This window comes from Mobula birostris, chromosome 13, assembly GCF_030028105.1.
Source record: "Mobula birostris isolate sMobBir1 chromosome 13, sMobBir1.hap1, whole genome shotgun sequence".
Taxonomy (NCBI): domain Eukaryota; kingdom Metazoa; phylum Chordata; class Chondrichthyes; order Myliobatiformes; family Myliobatidae; genus Mobula; species Mobula birostris.
In genome coordinates, this window is record NC_092382.1 from 15,626,620 (window position 1) to 15,643,981 (window position 17,362).

Here is a 17,362-nt window from a genome sequence, read left to right on the forward strand (position 1 = left end):
TGTAGAATCTGTGGGTAGAATTAAGGAACAGCAAATGTAAAAGAAATCCCCGTTGGGAATTGTATAGAAACCCCCAAACAGTCGTAAGTATGTGGTCCACAAAGTACAATGGGAGATTAAAAATGCTTGCCAAAAGGGCAATCTTACAATAGTCATGCAGGATTGTCATGCAGGTGAAAAGGAAAATTAGTGTATTGTTCTCAACTGAAGGCATTCCTAGAATGCCTACAGAATGCTTTTTTAGAGCAGCTCGTGGTTGAGCCCACTTGGGGATCAGCTATTCTGGATTGGGTGTCGTAATGAGCCAGAATTAATTAGGTCACTTACGTTCAAAGAACCCTTAGGGGCAAGTGATCTAAATATGATCAAATTCACCCTGACATTAGAGAAGGAGAAACTAAAGTCAGATGTGGAATAAATGTGAGGCTGCTTTACAAGATCACTGCTCATGGAATTACAGGAAACATACTTGTCTGGATCGAAGATTGGCTGACTGACGGGAGAAAGAGTCAGAATAATGTGGGCAATTCTGTTTTGCTGTCAGTAACTAATGGTGTTCCGTAGGGGTCAGTATTGAGACAGCATCATTTCATGTTAAATATGAACGATACGGATGACGGAATTGATACCTGGGTGATGAACTTTGCAGCTGATACAAAGATAGGTACGGGACAGGTAGTTTAGAGCAAAGCGAGAGTCTGCAGAAGGACTTCGATAGGTTTGGATAACAGGCAATGAAGTAGCAGACAAAATACATTGTATGAGGTATATTGGGTGCAGGGAGGATATACAAGGATGTTGCCTGGATTGGGGAGCATACCTTATGAGAATAGGTTGAGTGAATTCAGCCTCTTCTCCTTGGAGTGATGGAGGATAAGAGGTGACTTGATAGAGCTGTATAAGATGGCGAGAGGCATTGATCATGTGGATGGTCAGAGGCTTTTTCCCAGGGCTGAAATGGCTAATATGAGAGGGCACAGTTATAAGGTGCTTGGGAGTAGGTACGGAGGAGATATCAGGGGTAAGTTTTTTACACAGTGAGTAGTGGGTGCGTGGAATGGGCTGCCAGCGGTTGTGGTTGAGGTGGAAATGATAGGGTCTTTTAAGAGTCTCCTGGATAGGTACATGGAGCTTAGAAAACTGGAGGACGATAGGTAAGCCTAGGTAGTTCTAGGGTAAGAACATGTTCGGCTGAGCTTTGTGGGCTGAAGGGCCTGTATTGTGTTGTAGGTTTTCCATGTTTCTAAGGGGCTGCATGTGAGGCTGCTGAACAAGATCACAGCTCATGGAATTACAGGAAAGATACTTGTATGGGTCGAAGATTGGATCGGCTGACTGACAAGGGAGAAAGAGTCAGAATAATGTGGAGAATTCTGTTTTGCTGTTGCTAACTAATGGTGTTCCATAGGGGTCAGTATTGAGACCCCATGTTTTCATATTAAATCTGAATGATATGGATGACAGAATTGATACCTGGGTGATGAACTTTGCAGTTGATACAAAGATAGGTACGGGACAGGTAGTTTGGAGGAAAGCCGGAGTCTGCAGAAGGACTTTGATAGGGTTGGAGAACAGACAACGAAGTAGCAGATGAAATACAGTGTATGCAAATGTCCGGTCATGTACAATTGGTAGAAAGAATAAAGACGGAGAGAAAAAAAATAAATGGGAGAAAATACAAAAATCAGAAATAGGTACTTGGGAGTCGGTGAGCAGGAGCCCCTGAAGGTTTGCTTGCAGATTGAGTTGATTAAGGATGACAGCTGTAATGTTCGCATATAAGAGCAAGGATGTGACACTGTAGCTTTATAACACATTGGTCAGATCGCTCTTGGCATATTGTGACCAGTTTCCGACCTCCTGTCTGAGAAAAAGATGTGCTCGTATTGGAGCGCGTCCGGAGAAGGTTCATGAGAATGATTCTAGGAATGAAAGGGTTAACGTATGAGGAGCGTTGACCCTGTACTCACTGGTCTAGAAGAAAGAGAGGGGATCTCATTGAAACCTATTAAATATTGAAAGGCCTGGACAGAGTGGCTATGAAGAAGATGCACCCTACGCTGTGTGAGTCTGGGACCAGAGGCCGCGGCCTCAATGTACAGAGCATCCACTGAGAGCAGAGCTGAGAAGGAATTTCTTGAGTCAGGGAGTGGTAAATCTTTGGAATTCATTGCCACGGATGGAGTAGAGGCCAAGTCAGTGAGTGTATTTTAAATGGATGTTCACAGATTAAGGGGAGAAGACAGGAGAATGGAGTTGAGAGAGATAATGAATTGGACATGAAGGAATGGTGGAGCAGACTTGATTGGCTGAGCAGCCTCTGTCTCATATCTCATAGCTCATAGTCTGAAGAAGAGGCTAGTGAGGTTGCATTAGGGTTAGGGTATCCGCGCCTGGACTATTGTATTCAGTTTTGGTCGTTCTGCTGTAGGAGAGAGGACGTCAATCTGGAATGAGTGCAGGAGAGATTTACGAGAATGGTGCCAGTACTCGAGGGACTGAGTTCTGGAGAGAGGTTGGGCAGGTTGGGACTTCACACCTTGAAGTGCAGGAGATTGAGGCTGACATGATGCAGGTGTCCCAGACCCTGAGTGTACAGAACTGGGGAACGTGCGCAGTCCTTTGCCCCACTTTTGTGGAATCAACAACCAGATGGCACCGGTTCAAGGTGAGAGAGGAATGATTTAATAGGGATGCCAGAGGAAGACTATTAATCCACTCTCCCTTCCGGTTCATTGTTTAACTAACTCGATGAGTCCACTTGCAGGTTAAATGAGCAACACCTCATATTACATCCGGGTAGTTTACAACCCGACGGCATGAACATCGATATCTTTAACTTCTACCGCCACCTTTTCTTTTCATCAACCCACACGCCCGTCTCCTCCATTCTGTCTCCCCACTTCTCTTCTCCACTGTGGATCGTCTCCCTCTGGTTCCTCTTTTACTTCCTTTTTTCCCCATGGTCCGCTCTCCTATCCTATCAGATTCCTTCTTTTCAGCCCTTTGCATTTTCCACCTCCCACCTCACAGTGTCTCACTTCATCTCCCACCTCCCCCACCCACTTCATCTCCCACTTCCCCCACCCACTCACCTTCACTCTTACCTGACTTCACCTGTCATCTACCAGCTTGGACTCTTTCCACTCCCGCACCATCTTGTTCCAGCTTCTCCCCACTTCCAGTCCTGATGAAGGGTCTCTGCAGGAAATCTCTGTTTTGATTTATCCACCGCTATAGAAGCTACCTGACCTCCTGACTTCCTCCAACATTTTGTGTTTGTTACTCTGCATCTCCAATATCTGCAGAATCTCATCGGGACAGAGTGCAGAATGCAGAGACTACATCGGGTCTCACTAATGTCGAGGAGGCCACACCTGGAAAACTGGAAACAGTCGATGACCCCAACAGGCACGATGTTGAAAAGTTGCCTCATGTGGAAGGACTGTTTGGGGCCCTGACTGGTGGTGGGGAGAGTGGTTTGGGGCAGGTCTGGCACTTCATCCACTTGCAGAGTTGGCTTCCAGCCCCCTACACCCCTTCCTTATCGCTGTAAACTGCTCCCTCTTGTGGACAACACTGCCACTTGGTGGTGATTTGCCACAATAACAGGAGCCCCTGATTTGTGGACTCCATTGTCACCGGGTGACGCTCTGCCGCAGGAACACTGAGAGACAGAAATGTGACGCTGCAGACTGCTGAAATGTTTATTCAAGATTCAAGGTAGTTTAATTCCATTTCCAGCAGACAAATATGAATGGGATCAAAATAATTATTACTCCGGCTTCAATGCAGCACAAAAACACAATAGTAAAAACATATATCCACAGCTTGTAAACTGTGCACGGATTGATTGTATGTCCATAAAGTGACGCTCGGTATAGTCAAGTCAAGTCACTTTTTATTGTGATTTCGATCATAAACTGCTGTTACAGTGCACAGTAAAAACAACATACCTCCAGGACCATGGTGCTACATGAAACAACACAAAACTACACTAGGCTAAGTGACACAACGCAAAGCTACACTAGACTACGTAAAATAACACAAAAACTACACTTGACTACAGACCTACACAGGACTGCATGAGGTGCACAAAACAGTGCAGGGCACTACAATAAATAATAAACAAGAAAATAGGCACAGTAGAGGACAAATTACAATATAATAATAAATGATAAAATAATAAATAAAAGTATGCCTGCATATAAGATGACAGACAGGAAATTATAAAATAGAGGTGTTTGGTGGTGTGGAAGGGTGGGTTAGTGGGTAGAGATATTTATCAGCCTAACTGCTTAGGGAAAGTAGCTGTCCCAGAGGCTGGCCGTCCTGGTGAGGATGCTGCGTAGTCTACCCAGATGGGAGTGGAACAAACAGTCCATGAGTGGGATGGGTGGAGGTTGATCATGAAAATCAGGCTGGTGTTTGATCTCAAGAGAGGGAATTTGGAAAATACCAATGAGATGCCTTTTTGAACAGCTTGTAATTGTGCCCATTAGGGAAAAGTTAATTTTGGATTGGGTGTTGTGTAATGAACCAGGTTTGATTACGAAGCTTATGGTAAAGGAAACGTGGACTTGGTGATCATAACATGTTACAATTCACCCTGCACTTTGAGAGGGGAAAGGTACAACACGATGCATCATTATTAGTGGAGTGAGGGGAACTACGGAGGTATGGGAGAAGAGCTCACCAAAGTTGATTGGAAGGGGACACTAGCATGGATGATGGCAGAATAGTAATGGCTGTTTTCCTGCCTCTCTAGCCTCAACCTGCCTCTGCCTTTCCACAGCCTCCATCTTTAATTTTTCTAACTTGTACGGGAGCCTAAGCTCACTAGGCTTACTTCCAGGAAACACCTCCAACTCCTCCACTTTAAACACACCCTCAGATACATAATGTTCAGCTATTATCCTCTGCATCTGTGACCTCCTCATTGTCGATTTCACCTTAGCAAGTTTTAACCTTTTTGCAATACTCAACATATCAATCCTTCTGGTGTCCTTTAGTGCCTCAGAGGTTGGTGCTTCCAGAAATCTATCAACATCCATTGCTGCTGATTTTCCACACACAAATAAATCAAAAGGGATTTCTCCAATGAAATCGATAATTAATCAATACGCCTCCAAATCTGTTCCTATCCAGGATGCAGGCCCAAATTTTGTTATGAACCGTAACGCTTTAGAAATGAGCCGGACGCAATAGACTACACTTAGAGTCTGTTTTTGATGTTAAATCCACTATCTTTATTCGTATCTACTAACAATATAGTAATTAGCAAGATAAACAAAAGTTAACAGTGTTATGTGTACTTGTGTGTAAATATAACTCCCAAACTATTGAGCTCAGGGGAAACCAGGCTTGGAGTCTTGAGATGGTGAACTATGAAAGTTCAGTTCAACCACAGAATAGGTGATGAGAGAGAGATATTTGTAGTGCAGGGTAAATGTCAAGAGAAGGCAATTCTGTCGAATTCCACAGTGGTAAAACGAAAGAACAGTCGCTGTAGATTTTATCTGTCGTCGTTCCAAATCCACATACAAATTATCACTGAAGGTGACTTGTCACAAGGGGTATCGTCTTCAAGTGAATTCCCACACCACACCCAGGCAAGGGTTAACACATAAGTGGTCTTCACAGGATACCCCAAATCAGATCCACTCATATGGATCAAACGAGGTGACAACCTCACATTTGATGTTCGCTGAATCGATAATTAACCCACCCTTGTGGGCATAGGAAAGTTCTAAACAGTGACCCTTGGCCACTAGTTCCCTTGTTTTGATCCTTCCATTTATCCTCCTTCATCTCAGTCTGACTCTGAGTGTCTGTGTCCTCGGTTAAAACTAAACAAGCTGTGAGTGATGTAAACAAGCTGCAAGTCAGACTGATTTCCATTCTTAATCTCTCTCTCTCTCTCAAAATGACAGTCCACAGGAAACGAAATCTAGGGATTCATAACAACGGCCATTCCCCATTGTGAACTGACTGGTGTGCCAGTAGGTTGGATGACCGAATGAATCCTTTCCCACATTCTGAGCTGGTGAATGGCTTCTCCCCAGTGTGAACTCGCTGATGTCTCTGTAGGTTGGATGACTGAGTGAATCTCTTCCCACAGACTGAGCAGGTGAACGGTTTTTCCCCAGTGTGAACTCGCAGATGTGTCAGTAGGGTGGACGATTGAGGGAATCCTTTCCCACATTCTGAGCAGGTAAACGGCCACTCCCCAGTGTGAACTGACTGGTGTGCCAGTAGTTGGGATGACCGAGTGAATACATTCCCACATTCTGAGCAGGTGAATGGCTTCTCCCCAGTGTGAACTCGCTGATGACTCTGTAGGGTGGATGAATCAGTGAATCTCTTCCCACAGACTGAGCAGGTGAACGGCTTCTCCCCTGTGTGAACTAATTGGTGTCTCTGTAGGTTGGATGAATCAGTGAATCTCTTCCCACAGACTGAGCAGGTGAACGGCTTCTCCCCAGTGTGAACTCGCTGATGTCTCTGCAGGGCGGATAACTGAGTGAATCCCTTCCCACATTCTGAGCAGGTGAATGGCTTCTCCCCAGTGTGAACTCGCTGATGAATCTGTAGTTTGGATAACTGAGTGAATCCCTTCCCACATTCTGAACAGGTGAACGGCTTCTCCCCAGTGTGAACTCGCTGATGACTCTGTACGGTGGATGAATCAGTGAATCTCTTCCCACAGACTGAGCAGGTGAACGGCTTCTCTCCAGTGTGAACTCGCTGATGTCTCTGTAGGTTGGATGAATCAGTGAATCTCTTCCCACAGACTGAGCAGGTGAATGGCTTCTCCCCAGTGTGAACTCGCTGATGACTCTGTAGTGTGGATAACCAAGTGAATCTCTTCCCACAGACTGAGCACGTGAACGGCTTCTCCCCAGTGTGAACTCGCTGATGTGCCATTAGGTTGGATGACTCAGTGAATTCCTTCCCACAGTCTGAGCAGGTGAACGGCCGCTCGCCGGTGTAAACACGCTGGTGAGCCGTTGTGTCAGATGACTGAGTGAATCCTTTCCCACAAATTCAGCAGATGACCAGCCTCTGCTCGATGTGAACTGACTGGTGTGTCGACAGGTGGGAAGACCGACTGAATCCTTCCTCACACACAGAATAGATGAATGGCCTTGTCCAGTGTGAACTTGCTGATGTACCTTCAGTTGTGATGACCGAGTAAATCCATTCCCACTGTCCGAGCACGTGATCGGCCTCTCCCCTGTGTAAAATAATGGGTGTACCAATTGGTCAAATGAACGAGTGAATCCCTCCCCACCTTCTGAGCAGGAAGGATGGCTGATTGAATCCCTTGCTCCTTTTCTTAAATGTCTAGACAGAGACAGCAAAACTGGCGTGTCGTGTTTGAGATTCCTGGGGACAAATTCCTTCTCATTTTTAATCTGTAAAAAGAATAACAAAATCCATTAGTGTGTGTAGGACAACATTTCAGATGAGATTACTTGAGTTGCCAAGGTTTGATCTGGTATCACACTGTTACAGTGAGATTCAACCCGAGATGGACAGAGAAATCATCTTCTAACTGGGCACAGTGCTGGTATCTGGAATGACCATCAATTCTCTGATGCTCTTCCTGTCTCTATAAAAATGGGGCATTTCTGCCATCTCCAATCTGTGACCTGGCTCAGTTTGACTCTCTCCATTGGTATTATTCCCTGCTCCTGCTGAGCAGCATGGGTGCCTGGCCCCACAGTAACTGAAACAGTATCACGCAAATAGTCTTTCTTGACATGCATTTGGGATTTTCTTTTACATATGATTAACTTAAAGTGCCACAGTGTTAACGCCATATAAAAAAATTCCTGCTGAGATGAATGGTTGGTCTGCACAGCTGTGAAAAGGACTTAAAGTGAATTTTTGTATTATTTCAGGTTCTTGGGCCATCTGGTTTGTGCTGAACTATTTAAACTGCCCACTCCCATACCCCTACCATCCAGGCACCTACTCAAACCTCTTAAATGTTGAAATCGTGCTTGCATGCACCACTTGTGCTCTTTGCTCATTCCACACCTGGATGATCGTTGGTGCGAAGAAGTTTCCCCTCATGTTCCCCTTAATGTTTCACCTTTCCCCCTTAACCCATGGCCTCTGGTTGTAGTCCCACACCATCTCAGTGGTAAAATCCCTATCTATGTCCCTCATAATAGTGGTATACCCCAATCAAATCTCCCCTCAATCTTTTATGTTCCAAGGAATAAAGTCCTGACCTGTTCGATCTTTCCTTATAACTCAAGTCCTACAGACCTGGCAACATCCTTGTGAATTTTCTCTGAACCTCTTTTACATCTTTCCTGTAGGTTGGTAACCAAAACCGCACACAATACTCCAAATTAGGCTTCACCAGTGCCTTCTACAAGTCAACGTAACATCCGTCTATTGTTGTCAGTACTCTAGTTCATGAAGGCCAATGGGCTGAAATCTTTCTTTCTGTCTCTATCTAACTGTGATACCACTTTCAGTGAATTAAAGACTTGTATTCCCAGGACCCTTTCTTACTACAATACTCCTCCATGCCTGACCAGTCACTGTGAAAGACCTCCCTTGGTAGGTCATACCAAAGTGCAATACCTCACACTTGTCTGCATTAAATTACATTTTCCATTTCCCAAACCATTTTCCCAGCTGGTCCAGATCATACTGCAAACCATGATACTCTTCCTCGCTGACGACTACACCACCAATCTTGGTGTCAGCTACAAATTTTCTGATCCAGTTAACCACCCTATCATCCAGATTACTGATATAGATGACAAACAATAACAGATACAGCACTGATCCCTGTGGCACACCACTAGTCACAGGATGCGGTCAAGAGGCAGCCATCTGCTACCACACACTGGCTTCTCCCAAAGACAGTGTCTCATCCAATTTACTATCTCATCTTGAGTGCTGAGTGACCAAACCTTCTTGATCCACCTCCCATATTCCACCTCTGTAATCTGTACAGGGTCTAGGAATTTGATGCTGCTTTGCCTCACTTCTATAGACCCTGTGTTCATCTCGTGAGTAAAAAAAAATCTCCCACATCTATTTTGTCTCCTCATATGGATTACCATTCTGATCTTGCAGAGGATTAATTTTTTCCCTTGCAATCTTTTCACTCTTAACATATCTGCAGAATCCATGAGGATTCTCCTTCATCTTGCCTGCTGGGGTAACCTCATGCCTTCTTTGTCTTTCATAAGTGTTCACTTGAATTTCCTGTATCTCACAAGTACCCCATTTGTTCCAATCTGCCTGTACCAGGTATGCACCTCCTTTTTATTGATCTGGGAGATGAAAGCCAAAGGGGTGATAGAGCTGCTATGGGAGGTGGTGGTGGGGGAGGGTCAAACTGAAGTTGCAGGGGGAATGGGAGCCTGAATAACAGAATAGATAGTGCAGGGTTTGCGGAGACAGTTGTTGTTCAGTCCTCAGACAAAGTCAGGAATGAAAAAGTTGAGCATGGTGCAGTGAATATGCTGAGCCCTGTATATTTCAATACAAGGAGCAGCGTAGGAAAGGCGGATGTGTTCAGGGCATGGATCAACACCTGGAATTATGACACCAGGATCTGGCAACTGTGGCCTGGGACAGGCTGCTTTATGGCAAAGGTGTGCTTGGTAAATTGAGGCCTTCAAAGCGAAATTTTGAAAGTACAAAGCGGGTATGTGCTTGTCAGAATAAAAGGTAAAGATAGAAACTGTAGGGAACCTTAGATTTCAAGAGATATTGAGACCCTGATGAAGCACAAAATGGAGTTGCATAACAGGGATAGGCAGGCAGGTTGAAATGGAGTATAAGAAATAAATCAGGATGGCGAAAAGAAGGCATGAGATTCCCCTTGCAGAAAAGATGAAGGATAATCCTCAGGGATTCTGGAGATAGATTAAAAGCAAAAGGATTGCAAGGCACAAAGTTGGTCCTCTGGAAGACCGGAATGGCAATCCATGGCTGGAACCAAAGCAGATGGGGGAAGATCTTAAATATTTTTTTCATTTCTATTTACTCAGATGGACACAGTGTCAATGAGAGTGTGGAAAAGCGGCATTAAAATCGTGGACCCTGTACAGATTAAAGAAGAGGGTGGATAAATCTCCAGGGCATGACACATGACAAGGTGCTCCCTCGGTCCCCATGGGAGGCAAGTGCAGAAATCGTCGGGGCCCCAGCAGAGATAATTAATTCATCCTTAGTAACGGGAGAGTTATCAGAGGATTGTAGGATAGCCAAAGTTATTTCACTGTTCAACATAGAACATAGAAATCTACAGCATATTCCAGGCCATTCAGCCCACAATGTTGTGCCAACCATGAAACTTACTCTAGAAACTGCCTGGAATTTCCCTAGCGCATAGACCTCTATGTTTCTAAGCTCCATGTACCTATCTAAGAGGCTGTTAAAAGACCCTATTTTATCTGCCTCGGCCACCACTGCTGGCAGTGCATTCCACACACCCACCACTCTCTGTGTAAAAAAAACTTACCACTGACATCCCCTCGGTACATATTTCCAAGCAGCTTAAAACTATGCCCCTCGTGTTAGCCATTTCAGCCCTGGGAAAAGCCTCTGGCTATCCACATGATCAATGCCCCTCATCATCTTATTCACCTAAAAAAAAGCTTTGTTGGAAGTAGGCAAAATTATGAGGGTATAGATAGGGTAAATGCGAGCAGCTTTTTGCACTGATGTTGGGTGGGACGACAACCAGAGGTCATGGGTAAGTGACTTCCCCATTTATACAACACAATACAGGCCCTTTGGCCCACAATGCTGTGCCAGACATTACTTACTTCAGAAATTCCCTAGAGTTCCCCATAGCCCTGTATTTTTCTACGTGCCATGTACCTATCCAGGATCCTCTTAAAAGACCCTATTTTATCCGGCTTCATCACAGCTGCCGCAGCCCATTCCACGCACTCACCACTCTGTGTAAAAAAACTTACCCCTTGTGGTGATATCACGTGTCAGGACGTGACTGGACAGAGTTCCTAACATGAGCAGAAATGAAGAATGATAGAGAAGCATGGCAGTGTAAGACGTGGTTTTGCTGCTGTTAAGTAGAAGTTCAATTCTGCAGAATATGGTTTGTTATTAGTAACCCACGGTACGTATAAAGAACACAACACCCCGACATCTCCTTCGTACCTACTTCCAAGCACCTTAAAACTGTGCCCTCTCTGCAGATTTTCTCTTGGTTGTGATTGGAGGCAGAACGAAGGTGATTTTCACAACAGCTGATGTAAAAGATTTTGTTCCCTTTCTCCGAGTTCCCAATCCTTGCATTTAGACAGCTGGAGCTCAGCTCTGTCTGAGAGATCCATCGGTTCCCATTCCCTCTCAGCCGGAAGCTCCCCGGAGCCCGTGTACGGATGGTGGGGCTGAGAGAGAGGGAAGAGAGCAGGACTGTCCCAGGATTTCGGGTCACGGAGTCCGGAGCTCACAGCAACTGTCCCGAAGTCGGTGTTGAAACCCCACCAATCTCCCTTCTCCCCACCCCGCAACAGTCTCCCTACAGCCGATCTCCTTAAGCTTACCGTGTACTGCGCGCATGCGTGATATTCGGCAACGGAACAGCCCTGACGCTTGCGCATTTGATCGGTGCTTCGGCGACGGCGAACTTTATATTGCAGGGCTTTATTGGTAATCACGGTGCCATTAAAAGTTTCTGCAAGCACCAGTTCCACGTCCATAGCTTTTTTTTGTGTGTGTAGAAAATTCAGCAGCTGTTTTAACGCAGAAAGCGGCTCCCATAAACAATATACTCAATATCAACGTGTATCTAATGCCAAAGTACAATCCCCTTACAGATGTAGATATAAAACACAAGAGATTCTGCAGTTGCTGGAAATACAGAGACGCACACACACACAAAATGCTAGAGGAACTTTGCAGTTCAGGCAGCGACTAAGCAGAGGAGTACGCAGTGTAGGCATGCTGAAGGGGCTCGGCAGAAATGTTGTCTATTTATTCCTCTCCACATTCGTTGCCTGATCTGCTGATTTATTCCGGTATTTTGCAGAACCCACTTTTTTTTTCAATCAATGTTTCTAAATGTTTCTCATCTTTGATTTATAGGCACATCCTGCTGGTCAGATTCCTCCTCCTCCCCATAAACTCTAGACCCCATCGCTCTCTGGAGCCTCAAAGCCCTGACTCAGGCTGGCATCTCATTGGTTTCTGAATCTGCTCCGTCGAAGATTCATTCGCTAGTCTGCTGTCAGACTTTAGAGGCGCATTGCAACAACCCAGCTGTCTGAGGCACAGTCCTTTGAAATGAGTGAAAATGACCAAAAACGTTGAAAAGAGCAGCGAAGAAGGAGTTTAGCTAAATTATTTCACAGCACTGAAGAACTTCAAATACACAGGGAGCTCATCGTCTTATTCAGCCTGGAGAAAATCATGCAGGTGTATAAGATGATGAGAGATATTGGTCGTGTGAATAGCCAGAGGCTTTTTCCCAGGGCTGAAATGCCTAACACGAGGGGCATAGTTTTAAGGTGCTTGGACCCAGGCGCACAGGAGATGTCAAAGAGTGGTGGGTGTGTGGAATGCACAGCCAGAGACATTGGTAGACGTGGATACAATAGGGTCTTTTAAGACACTTGGACAATCGACAATAGGTGCAGGAGTAGGCCATTCAGCCCTTAGAGTCAGAACCACCTTTCACTGTGATCATGGCTGATCGCCCACAATCAGTATCCAGTTCCTGCCTTCTCCCCATAACCTTTGATTCCACTATCTTTAAGAACTCTATCCATCTCTTTCTTGAGAGCATCCAGAGACTTGGCCTCCACAGCCTTCTGGGGCAGAACATTCCATATATCCACCATTCTCTGGGTGAAGAAGTTTTTCCTCAACTCCGTTCTAAATGGCTTACCCCTTATTCTTAAACTGTGGCCTCTGGTTCTGGACTCACCCATCAGCGGGAACATGCTTCCTGCCTCCAGCGTGTCCAATCCCTTAATAATCTTATGTTTCAATAAGATCCCCTCTCATCCCTCTAAATTCCAGAGTATACAAGCCCAATCGCTCAAATCTTTCAACATATGACAGTCCCGCCATCCCGGGAATTAATCTTGTGAACCTACGCTGCACTCCCTCAATAGCATGAATGTCCTTCCTCAAATTTGGAGACCAAAATTGCACACAGTACTCCAGGTGTGGTCTCACCAGGGCCCTGTACAACTGCAGAAGGACTTCTTTGCTCTAATACTCAATTCCTCTTGTTATGAAGGCCAGCATGCCATTAGCTTGCTTCACTGTCTGCTGTACCTGCATGCTTGCTTTCAGTGACTGATGTACAAGAACACCTAGATCTCGTTGTACTTCCCCTTTTCCTAACTTGACACCATTTAGATCGTAATCTGCCTTCCTGTTCTTGCCAGCAAAGTGGATAACCTCACATTTATCCACATTAAACTGCATCTGCTATGCATCCGCCCACTCACCCAGCCTGTCCAAGTCACCCTGCATTCTCATACGTCCTGCTCACATTTCACACTGTCACCCAGCTTTGTGTCATCAGAAAACTTGGTGATGTTTTAATCCCTTCATCCAAATCATTAATATATATTGTAAACAGCTGTGGTCCCAGCACTGAACCCTGCGGTACCCCACTGGTCATCGCCTGCCATTCTGCCATTAATCGCTACTGTTTGTTTCCTGTCTACTAACCAATTTTCTATCCATGTCAGTACCCTACCCCCAATACCATTTGCTCTAATTTTGCACACTAACCTCCTATGTGGGACTTTATCAAAGGCTTTCTGAAAGTCCAGGTACACTACATCCACTGGCTTTCCCATGTCCATTTTCATAGTTATGTTCTCAAAAAATTCCAGAAGATTAGTCAAGCATGATTTCCCCATCGTAAATCCATGCTGACTCGGACCTATCCTGCCACTGCTATCCAAATGTGCCGCTATTACATCTTTTATAATTGATTCCAGCATCTTCCCCACCACTGTTGTCAGACTAACTGGTCTATAATTGCCTGTTTTCTCTCTCCCTCCTTTCTTCAAAAGTGGGATAACATTAGCTACCCTCCAATCCACAGGAACTGATCCTGAATCTATAGAACATTGGAAAATGATTACCAATAGACAGGTACATGGAGCTTAGGAAAATAGAGGGCAATGCGGTCAGGAAATTCCAGGCAGTTTCTGGAGTAGGTTACATGATCGGCACAACATTGTGAGCCGAGGGGCCTGTAATCTGCTCTAGATTTCTGATTCTATGAAATTCAAGGGAAATCTCTTCTCCTGCAGAGTAGTGACGAGTTGCAACCTGTCATCACGGGGACAGTGAGAGGTGAAGTGAACGACAGGGCTAGATTTTACAATACTGATATGGAACAGAAACATGGGCAGGGACCAGACGGACTGAGTGGCCTCTCTAGTGTACAGAGTGAGTGTGGCAGAGACAGTAAGTATCTGTGACATGAGATTTGAAACAGAACTGATTTATCTTTTACAGATCCACAATATTAAACATCAGTCTAGTTTAAGGCTAACATCAGAAGAACATTTGATTTGATAAGGTACACCATGCAAGGCTTATTGAGAAAGTAAGGAGGCCTGGGATCCAAGGGGAGATTCCTTTCTGGATCCAGATCTGGCTTGCCCACAGAAGGCAAAGAGTGGTTGTAGACAGGTCATATTCTGCATTGAGTTCGGTGACCAGTGGTCTGCCTCAGGGATCTGTTCTGGGACCCCTGCTCTTGGTGATTTTTATAAATGACCTGGATGAGGAAGTGGAGGGATGGGTTAGTAAATTTGCTGATGACACAAAGGTTGGAGGTGTTGCGGATAGTGTGGAGGGCTGTCAGAGGTTACAGCAGACATTGATAGGATGCAAAACTGGGCTGACAAGTAGAAGATGGAATTCAACCCAGATCAGTGTGAGGTGGCTCACTTTGGTAGGTCAAATATGATGGCAGAATATAGTATTAATGGTAAGACTCTTGGCAGTGTGGAGGATCAGAGGCATCTTGTGGTCCGAGTCCATAAGTCACTCAAAGCTGCTACGCAGGTTGACTCTGTGGTTAAGAAGGCGGTACGGTGCATTGGCCTAAATCAACCCTGGGATTGAGTTTAGGAGCTGAGAGGTAGTGTTACAGCTAAATAGGACCCTGGTCAACCCCACTTGGAGTACTGTGCTCAGTTCTGTTCGCCTCACTACAGGAAGGACGTGGAAACCGTAGAAAGAGTGCAGAGGAGATTTACAAGGATGTTGCCTGGATTGGGGAGCATGTCTTATGAGAATAGGTTGAGTGAACATGGCCTTTTCTCCTTGGGGCGACAGAGGATGAGAGGTGACCTGATAGAGGTGTATAAGATGATGAGAGGCATTGATCTTGTGGATAGTCAGAGGCTTTTTCCCAGGGCTGAAATATTTGCCACAAGAGGACACAGGTTTAAGGTGCTGGGGAGTAGGTACAGAGGAGATGTCAGGGGTAAGTTTTTTTTTTGCACAGAGAATGGTGAGTGTGTGGAATGGGCTGCCAGCGATGGTGGTGGAGACGGATATGATAGGGACTTTGAAGAGTCTCCTGGACATGGAAGTTAGAAAAATAGGGGGCTATGGGTAACCCTAGGTAATTTCTGAGGTAAGGATATATTCGGTACAGCATTGTGGCTGAAGGGCCTATGTTCTGCTGTAGTTTTTCTATGTTTCTAATTTCAATTCACATTCCCCCTTCCTCACTGGACAGGAACATTGAAACATCAAGTGAGAAACAGCAGGAAGTGGCCATTCAGCCCCTCTAACCATCAACAGAATGGTGGCTGCTCTCCCATCTCAGCCACATGTTTCTGCCCGATCCTCATTTCCTCGATCCCTTCAGTCTCCACACATCTGCTGGTCTCTTTTTTTTATGTGAGGACGATACTGAGTCTTCACCGGCCTCTGTGGTGGGGATTTACAGACATTCACCACCCTCAGAGTGGAGACATTTCCCCTCATCTCAGTCCCGGACAGTCCACCTCCATTTTCAGAGACTGGGATCCCTGGTTCAACCGGTAATGTTATTGTGCATTTCAATGTCTTCATCTCTCAGTCCTCGATTCTCTAAATGAAAGGGTTATCACATTTGATCTTTCTTCATATGATGACCCCACCACTCCAGGGATCAGTCTGGTGAATCTTCATTGCACTCTCCATAACAAATACTCTCTAACCTCTTTGTTAATCCTCTATGGAATTAATTTCCATCTTCTGCAGCCCTGTGTTGCCCCAACCACTCACCTCTCACCCCCATCACTATTTCCACCTTCCCACCTCCCCCTCACCTGGATCCACCTCTCACTCCCCAGCTCTTGCCCCATCCCCACCCCTCACCTCTTTTCTCGGACTATTTCCCGTCCACTCTCAGTCCAGAGGGAGGGTCTCGGCCCGAAATGTTGACGGTCCATTTCCCTCCACAGATGCTGCCCGACCCACTGAGTTCCTCCGGCAGTTTGTTCTTTGGTCTGTGTGACCCGTGTTAGTGTGGGGAGCGGGATTTTACACCATATTCCCGGTACAGTCTCAACAAAACACAAATAATTGTCACTTTGCCCGGACCATTGGCCCCGCTTGCAGGGCAACAGTCTGCCGGTGTTTGCCCCCCAATGTGGTGAATCGCCACCACCGTGGGCTCAGACATTTCCACAGATGAGCCCCTCCTGTCCCCACCGGGACAAACATCCTGTCCGCCCCCTCTCTCACCGTCTTCATCCTCTCCCTCCCCGGGGAAGCGGCATCAAACCGACGGGCCGAGCGGTCTCCTCCTACCTCTCAGCGACACATCAGACTCCGGCCGCAGGAGACGCTTCACAAACGCCCCAACTTCCCTCGGAGGGAAATGGAAATAAATCAGAAAGCGGACATTTACTTTGACGGTTGTCCCGCCGTGACGGAAAGTTCGGGAGACGGAGTCAGCGGGGGTAACGCCCTCTCGGCTGGTCCACCTCCGCTATTGGCTGGAAGCAGTGATTGATAGTGCTTCGCACCAATGGGAATAGCGCAGCGCGTGACTCCTGTGTTGACAGCGGTAGGGGAGGCGCTGGTCACGTGATTCGTATCCCAGCCGTTAAACCGACCAAGCTCGAGCTCACCAGCGCGCGGGGCACAAAAGGCCCCGGATGATCGGTTGAGGTGAGAAGGGATCTTCGGGTTGGGGGTCTCACCGGGCGGCGTTTCCAACACCGACTTCGGGTAGTTGCTGTGACTCCGGACTCCGTGACCCGCAATCCCGGGACAGTCCTGCTCTCTTCCCTCTCTCTCAGCCCCACCATCCGTACACGGGCCCCGGGGAGCTTCCGGCTGATGAGGGAATGGGAACCGATGGGTCTCTCAGACAGAG

At 46.2% G+C, this 17,362-nt stretch overlaps 1 protein-coding gene across 2 annotated transcripts; it reads right to left on the bottom strand.

Moving 5' to 3' along the window:
- Positions 1 to 5,695: 5,695 nt before the first annotated feature.
- Positions 5,696 to 16,410, bottom strand: LOC140208422 (uncharacterized). Of its 2 annotated transcripts, none has more exons than XM_072277097.1 (2): positions 16,357 to 16,410; positions 5,696 to 7,418 (listed from the first exon to the last, which is right to left on the bottom strand). In XM_072277097.1, exon 2 carries the CDS (start codon positions 6,925 to 6,927, stop codon positions 5,959 to 5,961), a length of 969 nt encoding a protein of 322 aa, XP_072133198.1. In that variant the 5' UTR covers positions 6,928 to 7,418; positions 16,357 to 16,410; the 3' UTR covers positions 5,696 to 5,958. The 2 variants fall into 2 exon arrangements, with proteins under 2 accessions (XP_072133198.1, XP_072133197.1); XM_072277096.1 differs by lacking the exon at positions 16,357 to 16,410 and adding an exon at positions 11,553 to 11,738.
- Positions 16,411 to 17,362: the final 952 nt, after the last annotated feature.

Coding starts and splice junctions, on each gene's coding strand:
- LOC140208422 (XM_072277097.1), bottom strand. CDS start 6,927: ATGGCACATCAGCGAGTTCACACTGGGGAGAAGCCGTTCACGTGCTCA.